The sequence below is a fragment of the Prionailurus viverrinus genome, chromosome E1, assembly GCF_022837055.1.
Source record: "Prionailurus viverrinus isolate Anna chromosome E1, UM_Priviv_1.0, whole genome shotgun sequence".
NCBI lineage: Eukaryota > Metazoa > Chordata > Mammalia > Carnivora > Felidae > Prionailurus > Prionailurus viverrinus.
In genome coordinates, this window is record NC_062574.1 from 18038209 (window position 1) to 18059656 (window position 21448).

Genomic DNA, 21448 nt, shown 5'->3' on the forward strand with positions numbered 1-21448 from the left:
CTGGACTGCCACCCTTTGTTGGTGCCACCTTACCTCACCAGTTGTGACTGCTTAGGTGACTCTCCTTCACCAGACCAGGCTCAATCCCCAACATCCAGCACAGTGCCGGGCACACGGTGAAGGCGATTGTGGCAGAAATGAGGGCAAGGCCGTTTCTTGCCCCTGGGGCCCTATTGGCAGGGCTCCGTGAGGTAGGAGGGGACAACAGCCTCGGAGAACCTGGCCGTGTAGTCACTCCACCTCGTCGCCCCGCCTCTGTGGGCGTGGCCCTGCTAGGACACCAGTCTGGGGGAGGGGGCGTGGCTACGGCCGGGAGGTGCCCGCCCCTCGGGGGTGTCACGTAGCTCTGCGGCATCCGCAGCCTCATTTATCGGAGCCTGAGCTGGGAGCCACAGCTGTCGCCGACCTTAATCCGCGCTGTTCCTGTGGCTGCCGCTGCTAACTCGCTGCGGACAGGTGAGGCTGGAGCGAGGCCGGAGCTGCTCAGCATCTCCGCTTCCTCTCTATGACTCTAACTTCTGTCCCCCTTGGCCTGCTCCCAAGGGTGCCTGGATGTGCCTTCTCCACTCTCTCCTTACATCCTGTCTCCTTTCTGTCCACCCCAAACCCTGTGGTTCGGCCTCTTCCACAGCACCCCTTCCTCTCAGCCCTCAGGCCCCGACTTCAGTCTTCCTCTGCCTACCGGATTTTTTCCTAGGGGTCAGCCTCTCCCGCCCAGCCCATTTTCATCTCAGCCTGCTCCCTTTCCTGGGCTAAGTCCTTGTCCCGTTGTCTTGCCTTCTCTGCCCCCTGGTTTGGTTAGCCTGTCTCCCTATCCGCTGCCCACAGGTCACCCCTCTGCTCCTGCATCTCTTCCTCCCTTTCTCAGGCCCTCTACTCACTCCTCTCAACCCTGATCCTCTGCTCCCATTTGGTTGCAAAGACAGTCAGCTTTGAGCTATGGAAAAGGAGCAGTAACAGAAGCCTATGGCAATTTTTTGTGCCACTCCTGCTCCCCACTTGTCCCCCACTTTTCCCCCGGAAGGTGCAGGAAGAGGGGTGATAGGTACTTTTGCCTCATTCTGAAGCCTGGGAAGTAAGTGCACTTTTCCCTAGGGGCCCTGCTGAGGCTGACAAATGGCAATTGGAAAGGCCAGGACTCATGCCCTACCTCACAGTGCCAAATTCAGTATAAGAAGGACTGGGTCTTCGTTTGGGCAGTAGTTTCACAAGAAGACCTGTAGCTTCGGGGCTGCTCACGTCCCCACCCCCACCCTGCGTCTTTCCCCAGGGCTGGGAAGGGTGCCCACCAGTGACAAAAGGAGATGTGGGAACTGGGGCCCTAAGCCTGCTAGCTGTCAGAGGGATTGGTGCCACTGTGTTGCCCAGGACCTATGCCAAGGACAACTGCCTTGTTCCTAGCTCCATGCTGGTTGGGAGGTGGGGGGAGGCCATTTGGCCCATATGGCCAAGAGACGAAGCAGAGGACGTAGTAGGTCGGGTCCAGCTTTTATATCTTGTCTCAATTCCACAGAGCTGTCACCATGCCCCACTCATACCCAGCCCTTTCTGCTGAGCAGAAAAAGGAGTTGTCTGACATCGCCCTTCGGATTGTGGCCCCAGGCAAAGGCATTCTGGCCGCCGATGAGTCTGTAGGTAGGTGAGGGCCTGTGGCTAGGTGGGGTAGAGGTGGCCAGAGAGCCCTGGGGATGAGCTTGCTTACCCTTCTTTTGTTTGCCCCCAGGAAGCATGGCCAAGCGGCTGAGCCAAATTGGAGTGGAGAACACAGAGGAAAACCGCAGATTGTACCGCCAGGTCCTGTTCAGTGCTGATGACCGTGTGAAGAAGTGCATCGGAGGGGTGATCTTCTTCCATGAGACACTCTACCAGAAAGATGACAGTGGTGTTCCCTTCGTTCGTACCATCCAGGATAAGGGCATTGTCGTGGGCATCAAGGTGCAGCCACTGGCCCTCAATGGGGGCTGAACATGGAAATAGGTGTGTGTGAGAGAGGTGACAAGGGGAATCCTGCCTGGGTTCAGCCTTCTGCCTGTGTTTCCCCTACAGGTTGACAAGGGTGTAGTTCCTCTAGCAGGGACCGATGGAGAAACCACCACTCAAGGTACAGGATGGGTGGGCTTCAGGACCACAGGGTTGTTGGATGGTTGATGCTGGCACAGAGGGGCAGAGTGATGAGGCTGGCACTATGCCTGCAGGGCTGGATGGGCTCTCGGAACGCTGTGCCCAATACAAGAAGGATGGTGCCGACTTTGCCAAGTGGCGTTGCGTGCTGAAAATCAGTGAGCGCACACCCTCAGCACTTGCCATTCTGGAGAATGCCAACGTGCTGGCCCGCTATGCCAGCATCTGCCAGCAGGTGTGTGTATGTGTGAGGGGGGGTCAGATGGGTGCCCGGTGCCTAGTGGGGAGAGGGTTACCAGGGCTTTCTCCCCTCCTACCTACTGCCCCTCTCAAGTTATTCTGCTCTTACCTGCAGAATGGAATTGTGCCTATTGTGGAACCTGAGATCCTGCCTGATGGAGACCATGACCTCAAACGCTGTCAGTATGTTACGGAGAAGGTGAGTCCACACCTCGCTACAGACACTGCAAGGACAGTCTGACGGGGAGCCTGTTCCCCATAGTCCTTGGCTTAGATGCAAGCACTTTCCCCAAGCATTCTTTTACTTCATCCAAGAACACACCTGTGAGTTTGAGCCTGTACTGACCCTCCCAGTCATGCCCACCTTCCCCTAAACAGGGAGGGTTAAACAGGAGTCCAGAACCTTAGTAAACCTCTGATTCCCCAGGTCTTGGCTGCCGTGTACAAGGCCCTGAGTGACCATCACGTGTACCTCGAAGGGACCCTGCTCAAGCCCAACATGGTGACCCCTGGCCATGCCTGTCCCATTAAATACAGCCCAGAGGAGATCGCCATGGCAACTGTCACTGCCCTGCGTCGCACTGTGCCCCCGGCTGTCCCAGGTACCACCGTGCTTCCTAACCCGTTCCTATCCCTAAGACCCATCCTCAGGTTCTTGTGGTCTTCATGGGTCCTGTACCCTGGAAAACTAGAGAGTTGACCACTTTGTCTTCTCTACTCTACCCTAGGAGTGACCTTCCTGTCTGGGGGTCAGAGTGAAGAGGAAGCATCACTCAACCTCAATGCTATCAACCGCTGCCCCCTTCCTCGGCCCTGGGCCCTCACCTTCTCCTACGGGCGTGCCCTGCAGGCCTCTGCCCTCAATGCCTGGAGAGGGCAACAAGACAATGCTGGGGCTGCCACTGAGGAGTTCATCAAGCGGGCCGAGGTTGGGAGCTAGAGGTGGTGATTGGGGGAGAGGGGTATAGCTAGGCAGGGGGCACTCAGAGGTTACAGCCTGGGCAGGGCTTGGCCCCTGTGGGCTGGGTCAGCCTGTTTACTCCCCCCGAAACCCCCTCCCGCCTGCTCTTTTGCAGGTGAATGGGCTTGCGGCCCAGGGCAAGTATGAAGGCAGTGGAGAAGATGGCGGAGCAGCGGCACAGTCCCTCTACGTTGCCAACCATGCCTACTGAGTACGCATCCCATGTCACAGCCCTTGGCTTGGCCACCTGCACCCAGTTTCACCTATAGTAATGGCTAGCGCCAAACAGTCATGCAGAGAAGACATGCCTGCATCCAGCACGGAGTCATCTTCCTTTTTTGTCCTCCCCTCCCCTCTCCCATTGCTGCCACCTGGGACCATTAGATGGATGGGGTGCCCCTCATGACTGAGGGCAGAAGAAGTTGCTAGAAGCCAGAGCAGGATGCTTCGGTTTCCCCTTGCCTCTGCTAGCCCCCACAATTTCCCCATGATGTGGTAGTTTCTCCTTGGGCTTTCCTTGCCTGTCCTCTCTCCTGGGATCAGAGGATAGGACACCAGACATGACTCACACCTTGGGTACATACCACATAGCAAATAAATGGTAGCAAAACATGCTACTTTGTCTGTCTGTTTTACACATCAGATGCCTCAGATGCCCACTTCTCAGTTTCTGATTTCGGCTGACTGCCTGGGCCCTCTGACTGTGGAGGACAGAGTAGGTTTTGAGTTTTACTGGGCTGGAAGTGTTGAGGGGAGGGGCACACCCAGTCACCATTCCCAGCTCAAGCTCTTGCGGGTTAATGTCCAAAGTTGGAAGGCTGCAGGTCTTTCAGGACCGCCACATCAGAGGCACTGGGCTGCGTCTGAAGGATGGAGTAAGGCGAGACTTGTGCAATTCCTGAAGGCAGCTTTTGCGAATGGCCCAAAACTGGGATAAGGGGGATGGCAGTCGCTCACTTCTGTGTGCTGAACCCTGCTGGGGCTTGACACATTCTGCTGGGGTGGGGGTGGCACTGCAGGAGAAACACCTGGGCTCCTGCCCAGCAAGGAAAAGCCCCAAGGCTCAGGACTGCCAGACGGAGCAGGGTACCTAGGAGATTGCCAAGGGCTATTGCCCATTCCCGTTTGGGGGAGATGAGGGCACAGAGAAGGCCAATTTGAGGGTCTGGGCAAGGGAAGCCCTGGTGAGGTTTCATGCTAAACTTTGACCACTTGGCTGGGGTGTGGGGGATACATACATCGAACACCTGGGGCCGTCTGAAGGGATGAAAAGTTGAAAGAACTTGCTAGGCATGTTCTGTGTGAACTGGGCAGCCCGTGCTCTGTGTAAAGTGTGCAATCAATGCTCCACCCACCAAATTATTGCAATATGGGAATGTAGGTCCAGTGTCACCTGACCTCATATTAACAGAAATAGCTAACACTTATATAGCACTTGCTATGTGCTCCCGCCAGGCCCTATTCTAATCACTTTACATTTACTAACTCATTTACTACAACACTGTATGAAGTAGATACTATTACCATCCCTATTTTAATATGAGGAAACAGGCACAGAGAGGTTAGTTAATTAACTTCTCAAGATCACTCAGGTGAGGTGATAAAGTCAGGATTTAAACCCAAGTGATCAGGATCCAGAGTCTGTGCTCATGAATTTTCAAGAATTTTAAGTGAAGTATTCAGACTTTTACAACTTGGAAATGAACTCAAATGAATTAAAAAAAAAAAAAAAAAGGCTGAATGAGCCGAATATGCTAAAAAGGTACAACTAGCTTGCTGTCTCCATATCTGAAGCTTACGGAGAGAGTGTCCAGAAGAGGAGCTCTCTGAAACGGACGATAAACAGTTATCCTGATAGGTGATATTTGGGTGCTTTCCGTGCCAGGTTCTTTAGATGAATGACCTCATTTTATTTTTTAAGTAATCTCTACACCCAACGTGGGGCTCAAACTGAGGACCCCAAGATCAAGACTCACCTGCTCCACTGACGGCCAGCCAAGCGTCCCTGTATGAACTCATTTTAGTAAATATCTCCATTTTCCAGATGAGAAAACTGAGACTTAGAGCTGCCTGTGGTCGCTCAACTAGTATTTAACGCCTGCAGAGTTTGCTCTCTTAATCCCTGGGGCTAGGAGTGTGTTCCACAAGGAAACGGGGTACTAACGAAGAATCTTCCGGCAACACAGAAACCTGCACAGCCACTCCACTGGCCCTTGGTGCTTGGGTAAATTCCTTTCAAACTCGCGGCTAGGCTCCTTGCGGACCCCGCCCACCCTCTACCTCTTTCTCTCGCCTGCCCTCCCTGAGTGCCGCTTGCGATTGGCTGCGACCTCTGCCGTGGTCCCGCCCCCTCCTTGCGGGTTTCCGATTGGGGGAGGCTTGGCGTAGCTCCGCCCCTCGGCGGCTAGAGCAACTGGATGGAAGCATGGCGGCTCCCGGGGCCGCAGCTACAGACCTAGGTGCGGTGGCATTCGGGTGGGAACTGAGACTCATAGATTGCGAGCGAGGAATGCGGGCTTGGGGATTGTGGTGTGCCAGTGGTCCCGCGGACTAGGGGGTCGGGGGTCGTTTCAGACAAGATCCCTTCAGACGGGCGCGGGCCCCTGGCACAGGGATCCTTATGAAGGCGGGCGGAGAGCTTCTGAGTGAGGGTTGCTGGGGCTCGTCCGCGTCAGGTGTGGGGAGGGCAACCAAGCCCACTTCCAGCGCCTCAAGTCGGTACCTCCGTGCCCCTAGAGGTGGTCCGAGGCAAGCGGGCCGCTCTCTTCTTCGCTGCCGTGGCCATCGTGCTGGGGTTGCCGCTCTGGTGGAAGACTACGGAGACCTACCGGGCCCCATTGCCTTACTCTGAGATCAGTGGGCTGAATGCCCTGCAGGTGAGACCTCTGTGGGAGAAGGCCTGGGGACAGCCCACTGGCAAGGTGGAGACTCAGCCGATGGCCCTGATGCTCCTTTCTTTAGCTGCGGCTCATGGTGCCCGTCACTGTCGTATTTACCCGAGAGTCAGTGCCGTCGGACGACCAGGAGAAGCTGCCCTTCACCGTTGTGCATGAGAGAGAGATCCCTCTGAAATGTGAGTTCTTGGGGAGTCAAGCCTGCCTTTCTGGTCTGAGCTCAGTGCAGAGATGGGTTAGGTTGGAGGAGCGTGGGTGTCCCTTAAATGTAGTTGAAAATTTCTTAAAAGCCCTCTCTGAATGAACAGTTCTGAATGAACAGTGTGGTTGGTTAGAAGAAAAGCAACTTTAAATAACAGTGTTCACCGTTAGGGCAGCAATTTCATTCATGACAGTTGTGCTACCTGATGAGAAGCAGTTGATGCTCATTAGAAGCTAGGAGAGGAGGTGGGATGTGGTAGAAAGAACGCAGGGTTTGGAATCAAGTTGGAGTTGTATACAGCTCTTATTCAATTTGACATGGAACACTTTGTTGAGTGTTAGTAGGCACCTTTTGGTACCAGGAATTTCGGGATAAATAAAGAATTGATAATGGTTTTGAGAAATTCATAGTCATGTAGGGGAGAAAAACACTTAGATAAAGAAATCACAGGGGATTATGTAAGAAACAGAGATCGTATTTAAAAAAGAGCCTTTAACAGCCTGGGAGGAAAAAAAAGGCAGAGAAGGTTTTGAGGAGGTCATTTTTAAGTCAGATTTTTAAAGGATGTGAAGGAATTCAGGGTAATGGGGAAGGGAGGAAGGGAACAGCTTGAGCCAGATATAGCAATGGCTAATATTTGTTGTTCATTATATGCCATAAACTAGGTGAAGCACTTTACATGTGTTGTCTCATTTAATCGTCTCTCACATGATCTCCATTTTATAAATGAAAAAAAAGAGAGTTAGAGATTTTAATTTGTTCACGATCACACAGCTAACTAGTAAGAGGCGGAGCTAAGATTTAAATCCAGGCCCGACTGATTCCAGAGTTCGGGCTTTTAACCAACAACAACCTATACTACCTCCCGTGTAGAAGCATGGAGGGGTGAGTCAGCATGTTGGGGGAATCTGTGTGCGGTTTTACTTTTCTGGAGTGTGAAGTGAAAATTGTGAGTGACTGTATGTGTAGGCTGAGTCCAGATGGTGAAGTGCCTGTGTACCATTTACTTTCTAGCTTTTTAACCTTGGTCACCCGTGTTTCTTAAAAGTCGTATTTCATATGGTTCAGCCTAATGTAAACACACATACTTGTTGTTTCTCAAAACAAGAATTGGATCATGCCTCACATGTTAGTTTGCAACTTTGTTGTCAATTTATCATGGACATTCACACTTAGTGACATGGTATTCAATAATATGGACATATCGTGAAGGTAGTCGGGTGGAGTGGCCAAGAGTATGGAGAATTTGGTGTAAGAGAGCTGGGTTAAAGCCTTGGTTCTGCCACTTGTGTGAATTTGGGTGAGGTCGTTAACCTCTCTAACTCTTGGTTTTCTCATCTACTACATAGGAATAGTAATAGGTTGGTTCATTTATTCAACCAATATTTATTATTGAGTGCCCATATCAGATACTGTTGTAGTCGCTGGAGATACAGCAAACAAAGTAGACAAAATACATTGAACAAAATAGACAAAAAAAAAAAAAAAAAAAAGAAAAGAACAGACAGGAAGATAAACAAATATATGTTCATGGTGGGGGGCACCTGGCTGGCTCAGTCAGTGGAGTCTGCAACTCTTGATCTCAGGGTTGTGGGTTCAAGCCCCACATCGGGTATAGAGATTACTTAAAGAAATAAAATCTGTAATAAATAAATGTATGTATGTATGTTAGATGGTGACAGGGGAAAAATAGTTCAGGACAGGGGTATAGGGAGGTTTTCTTGGGGGGATAAAGAGGTCATTGCTATTTTAGAGGGGGTGGCTGAGGACGGCATCATTTGAAAACAGGACTTTCAAGTAAAGACCCAAAGAGGTAAAGTCGTAAACTGTGTAGATATCTGGGAGAAGAGCATTTTTTGGTACAGAGAGAAGCAAATATAAGGTCCTGTGGTAGGAGCAGAAGTGGTGCCTTTGCAGAACAGTGAGAATTCCATTATGGGGAGAGTGAGGTGAATGAGGGAAAGGGTAAGAGGAAATGAAATGAAACCAGAGCAGTGGACAGGGGGCTAGGCTCACATACAGCTTTTATGCTAGATGAGAAGGGCAGCCCTTGAAAGATTTTATTTTGTTGCTTTTAAACATAACTACCATATCACACCTAACCAAGTCCACGGTAATTCTTGAGTATCACCTAATTTCCAGTCTATATTCATATTTCCCCAATTATCTCAAAGGTGTCCTCTTAATTTTTTAAGTCAATAAATTAAAAAAAATATATTTATTTATTTTGAGAGAGAAAGTGTGAGTGTGAGTGGGGGAGGGACAGATAGGGAGAGAGAATCCCAAGCAGGCTCCGCACTGTCAGTGCAGAGTCTGATGCAGGACTTGGTCCCACGAACCAGGAGATCATGACCTGAGCCGAAACCAAGAGTCAGATGCTTAACCGGCTGAGCCACCCAGATGCCCCAATAAATTTTATTTCGGGGATTTTACATGCGTGTCCTTCCACTGCTGCAGCCGATCACCATAGTTCCTCCAAAACCAGAATCGTAATCTTCAAAATAACCCATTTATTTACTTACTTACTTACTTACTTATTTATTTATTTATTTATTGTTTTTTAAAGTATGTTTTTACTTATTTTGAGAAAGATACAGAGAGCAAGTGGGGGAGGGGCAGAGAGAGGAGACAGAATCCCAAGCAGGCTCCACACCATCGGCACAGAGCCTGACGTGGGGCTCAAACACGCCAACTGTGAGATCATGAGCTGAGCTGAAATCAAGAGTTGGATGCTTAACCGACTGAACCACCCAGGCGCCCCCAAAATAATCCTTTTATTTTTTATTTTTTTTTCAACGTTTATTTATTTTTTGGGGGACAGAGAGAGACAGAGCATTAACGGGGGAGGGGCAGAGAGAGAGGGCGACACAGAATCAGAAACAGGCTCCAGGCTCTGAGCCATCAGCCCAGAGCCCGACGCGGGGCTCAAACTCACGGACCGCGAGATCGTGACCTGGCTGAAGTCGGACGCTTAACCGACTGCGCCACCCAGGCGCCCCCAAAATAATCCTTTTAAAAAGAACTTTTGTTTAATCCACAGTTGTCACTATCAGTCAGTCTGGTTCTTTTGGTTGGACTTCTTTGATCTCCATTGGCATGTGGACCTACTTCAGAAATTCCCCACCTGTAATCTTTGGGATCCAATTTCTTTACGGTAGGGCCCTAGAAGTCAAATTGTAGGAAGTACATTGATTACTATTTTGGGAAATGATCTAAAATTGTTACTCCTTCATTGTCTCTAATATTGAAAAGTCTTGTTACTTCCACTCTCTACTCCATGAGCCTAGGAAAAAAACGTTACAGTTTTCAATGTCACCACTGCAATAAACTTGCTGCAATGGAAGCATAACCTGTGTCTTATTGTAGCCACGTTAACAATTTCTGGACACCATGAATGATAGTACTCATTTCCATCTAGAATGAGGCTTTTCACAGGTGTCCTTTTATAGTTGGTTTGTTCTAATCGGGATCAACACATCACATTTTGTTACATTTCTTTTGCCTTTTTTAATTATATATCAGCTCCCCCTACCCCATCCTGATACACTTCTTTTCTTTGGTTTTTTGGAGAAACCAGGCTACTTGTTTTCTAGAACCTCTCCCATTCTGGATTTGGCAGGTTGCTTCCTCCTAGTTTCATTTAACTCATTCCTCTATTATCCATATTTTTTGTAAACTGGTAGTCAGATCAGGAGATTTGATCAAAATCAGTTCACTTTTTTAGATAAGAATACATTATAATTAGTGTGGTATACTTCGTATTGTGTTATATCAGGAAGCATAGAATGGATGGGTTTTTTTCACTTTGGGTGATACAAAGATGATATAGTGAATTCAGATACTGTCAGCTTGATGTCTGTATTTTTTTTTTAATTTTTTTTGTTTTAACATTTATTCCTTTTTGAGAGACAGAGAGAGACAGAGCACGAGTGGGGAAGGGGTAGAGAGAGAGGGAGACACAGAATCTGAAGCAGGCTCCAGACTCTGAGCTATCAGCACAGAGCCTGACGCAGGGCTTGAACTCACGAACTGCGAGATCATGACCTGAACCGAAGTCAGACGCTCAACCGACTGAGCCACCCAGGCACTCTTTGATGTCTGTATTTTAATTCCCTGTCAACCTTTCACCTGATGGTTTTAGCATCCAATGATGCTGACATCCATTTCATAGCAGTTGCAAAATGGCAGTTTTTATTTATTTATTTATTTTAAGATTTTATTTTTAAGTAATCTATATACCCGACGTAGGGCTTGAACTCACAACCCTGAGATCAAGAGTAGCTTGCTCTACAACTGAGCCAGCCAGGTACCCCAAAATGGCAAATTTAAAATTCTGTAATTTCTCCTATATTATGACCTGGAATTCTTCTATAACAAAGAACTTTCACAAGCAGTTTTAGGTTCAACTTCTCAAGTTCCAGGCGGGGGTGGGGGGGGGGGTGGGCAAAAAATCCCTATGGGATTATTTTGCAGGTATAGATTAACTTGGGGGAGAATTGACATCCTTAGAATATTTAGTCTTTCCCATTTCATTCAAATCTTCTTTTAGGTCCTTCAGTAAAGTCCTGGGTGTTTTTCTTATAGTTTTGTACATTTCTTCCTGGGTGTTTGTACATTCTTTATTATGATGAGGATTGGGATTTAAAAAATACTTGCTTTTCAAATTGGACGTTGCTGGTATTTCTCAGAAAGCTATTAATTCTTGTGTATATCTAGTCATAGGACTGAATTGTTACCAGTTCTGATATTTTTTTCAGTTGCTTTTCTTTGATTTTCTTGGAAAATAATCATGCTATTTCAAAAAGTGGACATTTTGTTCTTTCAAATATTCAGGTTTCGTGTCTCTTTCTTCACTGGTCTTCACTTTCTTCATTGGTCAGGAACTTCAGAAAGAACAGTGCTGAATAATAGAGGAAGTAGTGGGCATCCTCATTTTATTAATGATTTTAATGGAACTACTTGAGTGTTTTGTCATTAAGTGTGCATTTTTATCAAGAATGTTCATTGGGGCGCCTGAGTGGCTCATTTGGTTAAGCATCGGACTCTTGATTTGGGCTCAGGTCACGGTCTCATGGTTTGTGAGATCAGGCCCCGCATTGAGCCCCACATTAGGCTCTGTGCTGATGTCACAAAGTCTGCTTGAGATTTTCTCTCTCTCTCTCTGCTCTGCCCCTGCTTGTGTGCACTCACGCACACTGGCGCATTCACGCTCTCTCTAAAAAAAACAACAACCTGAATTTGTTGCCTTATTTTGAGGCACCTATCAAAGTGATCGTATGGTTTTGCTCCTTTCACCTATTAATAGAATAAATATTGTAATAGATTTCCCTGTGGGAGAGTACTTCAGGTTGAAGGTAGTGTGTACACAGGTAGAAGCAAGAGTTGGTTAGGTGGAAGAGGTGGAGTGTCGTGTATTTGATATCATTCATGTAGAAATCGTTAGAATTGGCTGTAGCCTCTGGGACTTTCTCTGCAAACGATTTTCTTGATGTCCTGAGACACTAGACAGTGTTAGGGCGGGGAAGATGGGCAGAGGTCTGTATTTAGTCTTATCTTTTTTTTTTTTTTTTCCAATGTTTATTTCTTCTTGAGAGAAACAGAGAGTGAGTGGGGGAGGGGCAGAAAGAGAGGGAGACACAGAGTCCAAAGCAGGCTCCAGGCTCCAAGCTGTCAGCACAGAGCCCCATGTGGGGCTCGAACTCATGAACTGCGAGATCATGACCTGAGCTGAAGTCAGACGCTTAACCAACTAAGCCACCCAGGCACCCCTTAGTCTTCTCATCCTCTTCCTTTCCCTCTCAGACAAAATGAAAATCAAGTGCCGTTTCCAGAAGGCCTATCGGAGGGCTCTGGACCACGAGGAAGAGGCCCTGTCACTGGGCAGTATGCAAGGTACCGGAAGGAGTGATCACACTAGTTTAACACGGAGCCCTCTTTTTTCTTCTGATCTCTAAGTGTGTAGTTTCCATACCGTCTTCTAACTTCCTGGGAAAGCTGGGGATGAGAGTGTGTTTCAGCCTGGGCCACTGGGGGCCAAGCCTGGCCACAATGTCAGCCATGTAGAAAGGGAGGTGGAGTTGTGGCTTAGGCACTCTGTTGGGGGGCAGAGGGATAGGGCATGGTGTTTTGCTCCTGGTAGACCTTCTGCTCTTGTCCCCAGAGGCAGAAACCATGTTAGCTGAGCCACAGGAGCAAGCAGAGGGCTCCCTGACTGTGTACGTGATCCCCGAACACTCCTCACTTCTGCCCCAGGTAGGGTGAACAGGGAGGGTATGGCCTTGCCTTATCCCATCTGCTTGTCCTCTCCTAGGTCACTTCCTTCTTGCAGTAGTGCTGCCTGTTTCTTGCATTTGCTATAGAAAGCTCTTTTCCAAATATTTTTTTTTTTAATTTTTTTTTTTTTTCAACATTTATTTATTTTTGGGACAGAGAGAGACAGAGCATGAACGGGGGAGGGGCAGAGAGAGAGGGAGACACAGAATCGGAAACAAGCTCCAGGCTCTGAGCCATCAGCCCAGAGCCTGACGCGGGGCTCGAACTCACGGACCGCGAGATCGTGACCTGGCTGAAGTCGGACGCTTAACCGACTGCGCCACCCAGGCGCCCCTCCAAATATTTTTTTAAAAGAATGCAAATAGGGTTGTTTTCATCGACTCTGGGTCTTTCTAACTCCAAGAGTTCTATATGGTTAAAGCTCCAGTGACCATTTGAAGTGGAAAAAAAACAGGATTAAAAAAAAAGAAGATGGCTTGAATGGATTATGGTGGTAAAATGGGCAATGCATTGACCTTTCCACTTTATGAGCAAGAGGCTCATTGGGAGCTATGCCATGTAGTGTTTTCTTTTAAAATTTACGATGAAATATTTTTATTTATTTATTTGTTTTAGACCACACATGAGTGGGTGAGAGGGGCAAAGGGGGAGAGGGAGGGAGAGAGGGAAGGAAGAAGAGAGGGAAAAGGAGAGGGAGAGCGAGAGAGAGCGAGAGAGAGAGAGCGAGAGAGAGAGAGAGAGAGAGAGAGAGAGAGAGAATCTCAAGCAGGCTCCATGGGGCTCTACCGCACAACCCTGGAATCATGACCTGGGCCAAGATCAACAGTTGGACGCTTAACCAACTAAGCCATCCAGGTGCCCTGAAATATTTAATTCTTATAAAAAGATGAAAGAAAATTTTAATGAGCCCACCCCTGGCTTGCAAACTACAGTCTAGTAATAGTAGCTGAACCCTGTGTATTTCCATGGTTTACCCCACTCCCTTTTATTTTAGTTCAGGGTGACCGTATTTTGTGCGTGTCATTTTCTTTTTCAGGTTTCATCACATATATCTCTATAAACAATCTATTAAATTTTGCAAACTTTTGAGCTTTATAATAATACAGCACAGGTTCTTTTGTAACTTTTGTTTCATTCAACATTTATGTTTGGGACAATCCTCCATGATAATCAAGGTGTAGTTGAATCCAATGTGTTCATTTTTAATATGTTTTATTGTATAAATATCACAATTTATCCATTCTGTGCTGATGGGCGTTTGGATTGTCTCCAGTGTTTGACTCTTAGAAATAATGCCGCCTTGGGGCACCTGGGTGGCTTAGTTGGTTAAGCCTCCAACTCTTGATTACGGCTCAGGTCATGATCTTGCGGTTCATGAGTTTGAGCCCCACGTTGGGCTGTGTGCTGACAGTATGGAGCCTGTTTGGGTTTCTCTCTCTCTCTCTCTCTCTCTCTCTCTCCCCGTCTGTCTCTGCCCCACCCTCTCTTGCTCATGTGCGTGCACTCGCGCACGCTCTCTCTCTCAAAATAAATAAAAATAAACTTAAAAAAAGGAAATAATGCTGCTGTGAACATTTCTGTCCTTGCCTCTTTGCCATGTGCTGTTTACTTACATCAAACTTTCCAGGTGTTTGTTTATTCTGCTTTCCTTGTTCAGCATGCCGTCTCCTAGTTTTCCAGTCCATGAAGATTCAGATAATGCCTGCACTTAAGTCTGCCGGGAAGGCAAAGGTCGCAGAAATGAATGAAAACATTCATGCATGCTGATTGGTCAGAGATGCTGGGATGGTTCACTATGAATCTAAAGGGAGCAGTCAGCCTGGTGGTCAGTGGCAAAAAGCCAGATTCTCAGAGACAGGAGCCGGCACGTTCTTCTGCTTTCTTCCCTGAGCCATGGGCATTCTTTCCCTTGCTGGCCTCTCTCACAGGACATGATGAGTTACATCGGGCCCGAGAGGACAGCAGTCGTGAGAGGGATAATGCACCGCGAGGCCTTTAACATAGTCGGCCGCCGGGTGATCCAAGTAGCGCAGGCCATGTCTTTGACTGAAGATGTGCTTGCTGCGGCCCTGGCTGACCACCTTCCAGAGGACAAGTGGAGCTCTGATAAGAGGCGGCCTCTCAAGTCCAGCTTGGGTAGGGTGATGGAGCTTTGTTGTGAGAAGGGAGAGGGAAGTGAATGATGTGGGGGCATTGGGGCAGGAGGGGAATCTGCATGCAGACTCTACTCCTTTCTTCTGTGGTTTCATCTCTTAGTTGAAAGCACTCACTGTTCCTCATCCCAGTTTTGTCCTCCCTTTGGTTCCATCATGGCCACCAACCCCATTCTAGAGGAGAAACAAGTTCAGCTCAGCCAGGGGTACGACTGCCCTTGAGCCACAGAAGCCTCTGCCTTCCCTGACTCCTGTTTCTATAGGCTATGAGATCACCTTCAGTTTACTCAACCCAGACCCCAAGTCCCACGACGTCCACTGGGACATCGAGGGGGCTGTCCGGCGCTATGTGCAGCCCTTCCTGAGTGCCCTCAGTGCTGCCGGCAACTTCTCTGTGGACTCTCAGGTAAGACAGGGAGCAAGCCGAGGGGTCCTTTTCCTTTTCAAAGTCCATCCATATTTATTATTTACTTGTGTAGTCTGTTCTTCCAGCTCTTCGAGCTTGCTGATTTGCTAGGAACTTCCTGCGTGTACATGTGGTTCTAGTGTCTACTTTCCCTCCGTGGTGTCCAGCTCAGGGACTTCTGTCAACGTTTGTTAAAAAACAACCTTCCTTATGGCTCCCTCCAGAACTGTATTCACCCAGTTGTGCCATCCTTAAGGAATTTATTTAAAAAATAAAACTTCCTGAAATATGTTAGTGTAGTAACAGTAAAGATGTGAAGAATGTAGCCTTCTGTATCACACAATATCCGTTTAGGAAAAATGTGCGAGAAATTTTTATCAGGTCTTGGTAAGTGGGAGTACTTCTGAATAACTGACTTGAATTGAGCTTGCAGACACTGAATTATGCTACTCGTTTCCCCTCCCTGTTTACGCTCTTGGAAAGCCTGGTAAAAAATGTGGTTTTCATAGCCCGTGTATAGCGTATGAACTTTTACCCTTGGCTTTATTATTTTTTTTTCCTACATCTGTTTTCTCTCAGCCCTGATTTTATCTCTTATATTTTGTCCTGTGCTTATTGTATCTTTTTTAAGGCACTTCAAAACTTTTGGGACAGAGTGGAGTATGAACCAATAAACAAAGGAATGTTCTCCTTCTTTGCTTTACAGATTCTTTACTATGCAGTGTTGGGGGTAAACCCACGCTTTGACCCAGCTTCCTCTAGCTACTACTTGGCCGCACATAGCCTCCCCCATGTCATCAATCCAGTGGAGTCCCGTCTGGGTGAGCTAAGGACGAGGGCCTCTTTGCTAGGCTTGGCAGGACCCTGAAGGCTCAGTGTGGAGTTGGAGGCTGGGAGTATATGGTTATGGTTCCCAGGTTGGGTGGTGGTCTGAGGGCATTAAGGAAGTACTGGGCATTTAGCCTTCTTCATGAGACTCTGTTGACATCTCCCAACCCCACACTATCATATCCAAAAACGTTTATTAAACATGACTCCCACTGCTTTCTGTAAACGAATGGATAGGCTGTGTCTCCCTCTTTGCAAGCCAGCCAGGAAAAATATGGTCACACATGTAGGAAAGATAACAGCAAAAGTACACAAAGGCAGAATCTGGATTGACAGTTCTGACTGAGGTTTGAAGCTGGGGTTCCAGTTTTTCATTTGGGGGATGGTACCTAGGAAGCATAGGTGACCACAGAGTGTAATACAGACAAACCAAAGTCAGTATATCACGGGTTGTGGGATTTCAGGCACCAAGGCTAGGCCAGTGTGGACCAAGATATGGGAAGGGCTGTGTGTGATTTCTCCCTCATTCCCTCTACCAGTGCTGAATGCAGAGATGGAAGGGCATTCCAGGTGAGGGAACTCTGAGCTTAGATGTAGAAGAGTAAGACGGATAGGCATTCGGGAAGCTCAGAGAAGCGCAGTGTTGCTGAATTGCGAGGGAGTGACCAAAACAAAGCTGGCAAGGCAGGCAGGTGCTTGATCATAAGGACCATGTTAAGTAGCTTGAACTTTTACCTGGTGTGACTGGCTAGCTATTGAAGGATATTAAGAGGGAGCCGACATGAGGTCATATGTATACCTGTCTATGAAATGGGTTATAGTTATATGTGTGTGATGTGGCAGGGCCCGAGAGAGTGGTCTTAGACAGACAAGGGGGCTAGGGACTCTGCTTCATGTGTGTGGCCCATCTCGGGAGAACGTTCAGAGGTTTCGATCACAGAAACCCCAGACTGGAGGATATTCTGGGGACTCTCGGTTGGGGGAAATGAGGCCCACTGTGAGTGACCAGCAAGTTAGAGGCTGACCTGGAACAAAGATCTAGGTCCAGCGTGTTTTGGTATTCTGACTTGCCTTCTCTTTCTACCCTAGGATCCAGTGCTGCCTCCCTTTACCCTGTGCTCAACTTTCTGCTCTACGTACCTGAGCTTGCCCACTCCCCCCTGTACATTCAGGACAAGGACGGCGCTCCAGTGGCCACCAACGCCTTCCATAGTCCCCGTTGGGGTGGCATTATGGTAACGGTCACACTCTGCAGACCCCAGAGCCCCAGCTTTAGGGACAGACACATGTTCCCTGAGACTGTTCCTTCTGTTGTTCCTCTAGTGTCCTCCATGGCCCAGCCTGTGGGAGGGGCCACACCAAGTTGGTGAGGGTGCTATGAGCTTGTGCCCCTACTCTGCCGGCCCCACAGCTTCTTATTTCTATAAGTTTTCTGTAACGTGACCCTTTGACATGTAGCGGTTCGCACTCACTGAGGACTTTTCCGTGTGTACGTCTTAGATCTTGGCCCTATTTATGGGAGTCTTGTATGAATGACAACTTCTCTTGTTAGACTGGGAGTTTCTCATAGGTAGGAACTCTTAAAATGGAATAAATATTTTTTATGGGTCTTCTGAGGGGATAATGGAGATAATTTATGAAAAGCTCCTAGTAGCCGGTATTCAAAAAATATTAGCTATACCATCAGGTTTGTAATTTCTAAGGAGCACAGAATATGTCTCCCTTTTCTCTCATGGCCTCCAGAGTGTCTAGAGCAGAGTCGTTCACGGTCCTGGCATGGTGTTCGGGCAGCCTTATTTCCCCTTGCAGGTATACAATGTGGACCCCAAAGCCTACAATGCCTCGAAGCTGCCGGTGAGGGTTGAAGTGGACATGGAGCAAGTGATGGAGGTGTTCCTGGCTCAGTTGCGGTGAGTTCCTGGCTCATCTCCCTGGGGGTGTGGCCACTGAATCTGACCCGAGTCTTCTGAGCTGACTAGAATGAAATCTCACCTGGCAGGGATACCTTGGCTGGGCATAGAGCCCCAGGGAAACCAAGAAGGGTTTCGGAGAATCATTTTATCCTCCTCGTAAGAAGGACTAGTTGCTGACAAAAACTGTTTTAAAAAAACAGACTCCTGGGATGCCTGGGTGGCTTGGTCGGTTAAGCATCTGACTCTTGATTTCGGTTCAAGTCATGGTCTTGGTTCATGGGATCCAGCCCTGTGTGGGGCTCTGTGCTGACAACATGGAGCCTGCTTGGGATTCTCTCTCCCCTCTCTCTCTGCCCCTCCCCTACGTGTGTCCTCTTTCTCTCTTTCGCTCTCTCTCTCTCAAAGTAAATAAACTTAAAAAAGAGAAAAGGAAAACAGACTCCCGAATGTCAGGTCCATAGGATGTAGATAGGGCTACTTAAGAAAATAGCTGTTAATTCTCCTGGTAACTGATAGGCTGGTAGTGGCTGCTGGATGCCCTAGACTGAGGATTCTACGGCTGTGTCTGGGATCATTAGGAAAGAGGATTCTGATTGATTAGCAATGTCTGCCCTGGGTGCAGGATTAGAGAGGGACAACACACAGGCTTATCAGAAGTGGTCCTGGATCATCCCTTAACTAAAGGCTCAGTGGTCCCATTTGTCCAAAGAGACGGTAGACAGGGTTAGGGGATTAAACTAGGTTGGTGTTATCAGACATATTGTAGCCACGGGACCTTTTTTTCAAACAAGATCGTGGAAATCTAATCCAGAAATAGGTAAGAGCAAAAACACAGGTTTTAAAAGGGGGGCTTGTGGCTCTGTATTACTGAGTGTTGCCACTCACCCCCTGAGACCCTGAGGTACTTCCCTATGACTCCTGTGGTTCTGGGTAAGATGGAAAATCTTAGTCATCATTCAAGGGATCATAGCCATCTTCTACTCTCAGCCCCTTTGACCTTACTTTGCTCTTCCCACAGGTTGCTCTTTGGGATTGCTCAGCCCCAGTTGCCTGTGAAATGCCTGTTTTCAGGGCCTAAGAGTGAAGGGCTAACGACCTGGGAGCTTGACCGGCTGCTCTGGGCTCGGTCAGTGGAAAACCTGGCCACAGCCACTACCACTCTCACTTCCCTGGCCCAGCTTCTGGGCAAGATCAGCAACATTGTCATCAAGGACGATGTGGCATCTGAGGTGAGTGGGCACAGGATGGATTCTGTGCTGTAACTGGAGTGGCCAGCGAGGACCAGGGTATGGTGAAACCACAGAGCCAGTTGAGGTCCAGGGTGTGTGTGGGCATACCGTCCTTGAGTCCCCCAGGCTTCCTCTAGAGGGCAGTGCCAGCTCCCCAGCAGGACTCCAGATGGGGTGTGAGGTTTTAGGCAGGCGCTAAGAAAATATACCATAGCCCTTTTATACTGGCCTCCATATCCTGGGCGAACTCCAGGCAACCTGCCTGGTAGGTGGAAGACAAAGTAAGGCCCATCCTTCCTCCCACCCCAACACCTCACTGATGCCTGGGACTTAATGGTAATCCCCTGCCCCCTTCCTAGGTGTACAGGGCTGTAGCTGCAGTCCAGAAGGCGGCAGAGGAGTTAGCCTCTGGGCACCTGGCCTCTGCCTTCACTGCCAGCCAGGAAGCTGTGACGTCCTCGGAGCGTGCCTTTTTTGATCCCTCGCTCCTCCACCTCCTTTATTTCCCTGACGACCAGAAGTTTGCCATCTACATCCCGCTCTTCCTGCCTATGGCTGTGCCCATCCTCCTGTCCCTGGTCAAGATCTTCCTGGAAACCCGCAAGTCCTGGAAAAAGCCTGAGAAGATAGATTGAGTAGGACAACATCTCAGTAGGAAAGTTCCCTTTCTGGCCACAGTGGGAGGTGTTAGATTGAGAGGCACATAAATGGGGCCTGCCACGAAGGACTTAGCTCCAGTAACCAAAGTGTAAACACTCCAAGCAGGATTAATCCTTCCCGTTCCTCTGGCTCAGGCTCCCCCCCAACCCTTTGTGCCCTTGTCTAGAAGATGCATCATTGGGGGCTTCTTATCTGGCTTGAACTTGAAGGCCCTTTCCTGTCTCCCTCTGGGGCAGGGGCAGTCTGTTGTGCTTCTGTCCTGTTCCTGGAAGTCCTCCTGCACTCACAGGGAACATTAGGGGAAAGCCCTGGGTTGATTCTAGCCTCCTCCCCTCTACGCTTCTCTCTAACCCCTCAGGGAGAGCCCTAGCACTGCTCTCATGGAAAGGGCCAGGTCACCTCTGGGGCCTTCTCTCCCTTCCCTCCCTTCTGGCTGGCTATGCCTGTTGGGTATAGCCTGATGCTGTGTGTGTGGCCAAGTTCCCCTTCACCCTCTTATAGAGGTGGCTTGGTGCAGTGGGGAAAGTTCCAGATGGGATCAAGCATGCCTGAATTCCTTCTGCCCTTATCATCTGGGGAGCAGTGAATAAGCCACTTAATCTCCCTTAGCCTCAGTTTTGCATTTGTTAAAATAGCACTAATGATAGCTCCCTTACAAGGTGGTTATGAGGATTAAGTGTGATAAGCATATGAAAGTGTCTGACATATTTTATGCTCTCAATAAACATTGGTTGAATGTGAATTGGAATGATACAAAGTATGAGCATACCTTTCATTCTTCTTTTCCTTGGTGTCTAAGTAATGGTTTCCTGTAGCTGTTCCCCTGGGCTCACAGGGGAGCTTTCACCTGGCCATGTCCCCTTCCTCCCTCCCTGCCCTGGAGGACCCTGTGGTGGCTAGACACCTAGGCTGTTGTCCCTCAACATGTCCAGGGTTGCCCAGCACAGCTGTTAGTGTCTCCTGTTCCACCCCCCCCCCCCCCCCCCCCCGCAGGAGGTCCGGGAGAGAAGAGCTTGTACCAGTGTAAGCCCTCAGATACAAACTCATTCATAAATTCAGAAAAAGAATATATTAAGCCTGGGCTGCAACAGCCACTGTGCTAAGTGCTAGGTATTATAGAGAACAAAGACAGGATCTCTGCTTTCTTGGAACTGATCGTTGAGGGGGAAGAGTCAGTGAACAAGTAAAACTCCCACAATGCATTAGAAGGAAAAAACAGGCTGATCTGATAGTGACTGGGGTGGAGGGCGGGGGGGGGGGGGGTCGGGGGTGGGGGGGGGGTCTGTAGTTTGGGTGTGAGGGAGGGCCTTTGAGCAGATGACATTTGAACTGAGACCAGAAGAGGAGGCCATCTGGGGGAAGAGCATCCCAGGCAAAGACCCTGAGTCAGAACTTTCTCGAGGGTCAGACGCACGAGCCCAAAGGCTGGAGCGCCCCGAGTAAGGCTGGAGCGCCCCGAGTAAGGAGGAGAGGTAGTCGACGTAGGCGACCCTTTAAAGTACCTATCCAAAAAACTGAATGGAGCCAAAGCCGAAGGCGAGGCCCCACCCAGCCCCGCGGGAGTAGAC

The 21448-nt window shown here is 48.7% G+C and overlaps 2 protein-coding genes and 1 non-coding gene across 4 annotated transcripts; 2 read left to right on the forward strand and 1 right to left on the reverse strand.

Annotated features, from left to right (window-relative positions):
* Positions 1–351: 351 nt before the first annotated feature.
* On the forward strand, positions 352–3934 carry ALDOC (aldolase, fructose-bisphosphate C). The gene is made up of 9 exons (XM_047832736.1): positions 352–456; positions 1514–1635; positions 1724–1935; positions 2047–2101; positions 2196–2356; positions 2477–2560; positions 2789–2963; positions 3090–3289; positions 3438–3934. The coding sequence occupies exons 2-9, from the start codon at positions 1524–1526 to the stop codon at positions 3531–3533; spliced, it is 1095 nt and encodes a 364-aa protein (XP_047688692.1). The 5' UTR covers positions 352–456; positions 1514–1523; the 3' UTR covers positions 3534–3934.
* A 1790-nt stretch (positions 3935–5724) lies between these two features.
* On the forward strand, positions 5725–20637 carry PIGS (phosphatidylinositol glycan anchor biosynthesis class S). Of its 2 annotated transcripts, XM_047832734.1 has the most exons (12): positions 5725–5781; positions 6059–6198; positions 6284–6395; positions 12221–12310; positions 12579–12670; positions 14620–14827; positions 15108–15250; positions 15957–16071; positions 17168–17313; positions 17888–17988; positions 19010–19220; positions 19580–20637. In XM_047832734.1, the coding sequence occupies exons 1-12, from the start codon at positions 5748–5750 to the stop codon at positions 19853–19855; spliced, it is 1668 nt and encodes a 555-aa protein (XP_047688690.1). In that variant the 5' UTR covers positions 5725–5747; the 3' UTR covers positions 19856–20637. The 2 variants fall into 2 exon arrangements, with proteins under 2 accessions (XP_047688690.1, XP_047688691.1); XM_047832735.1 differs by lacking the exon at positions 6059–6198 and having other exon boundaries at positions 5760–5781.
* Positions 9711–9845, reverse strand: LOC125152248 (small nucleolar RNA SNORA1). The gene has a single exon (XR_007147104.1). It is a non-coding gene; the product is annotated as a small nucleolar RNA SNORA1 (small nucleolar RNA).
* Positions 20638–21448: the final 811 nt, after the last annotated feature.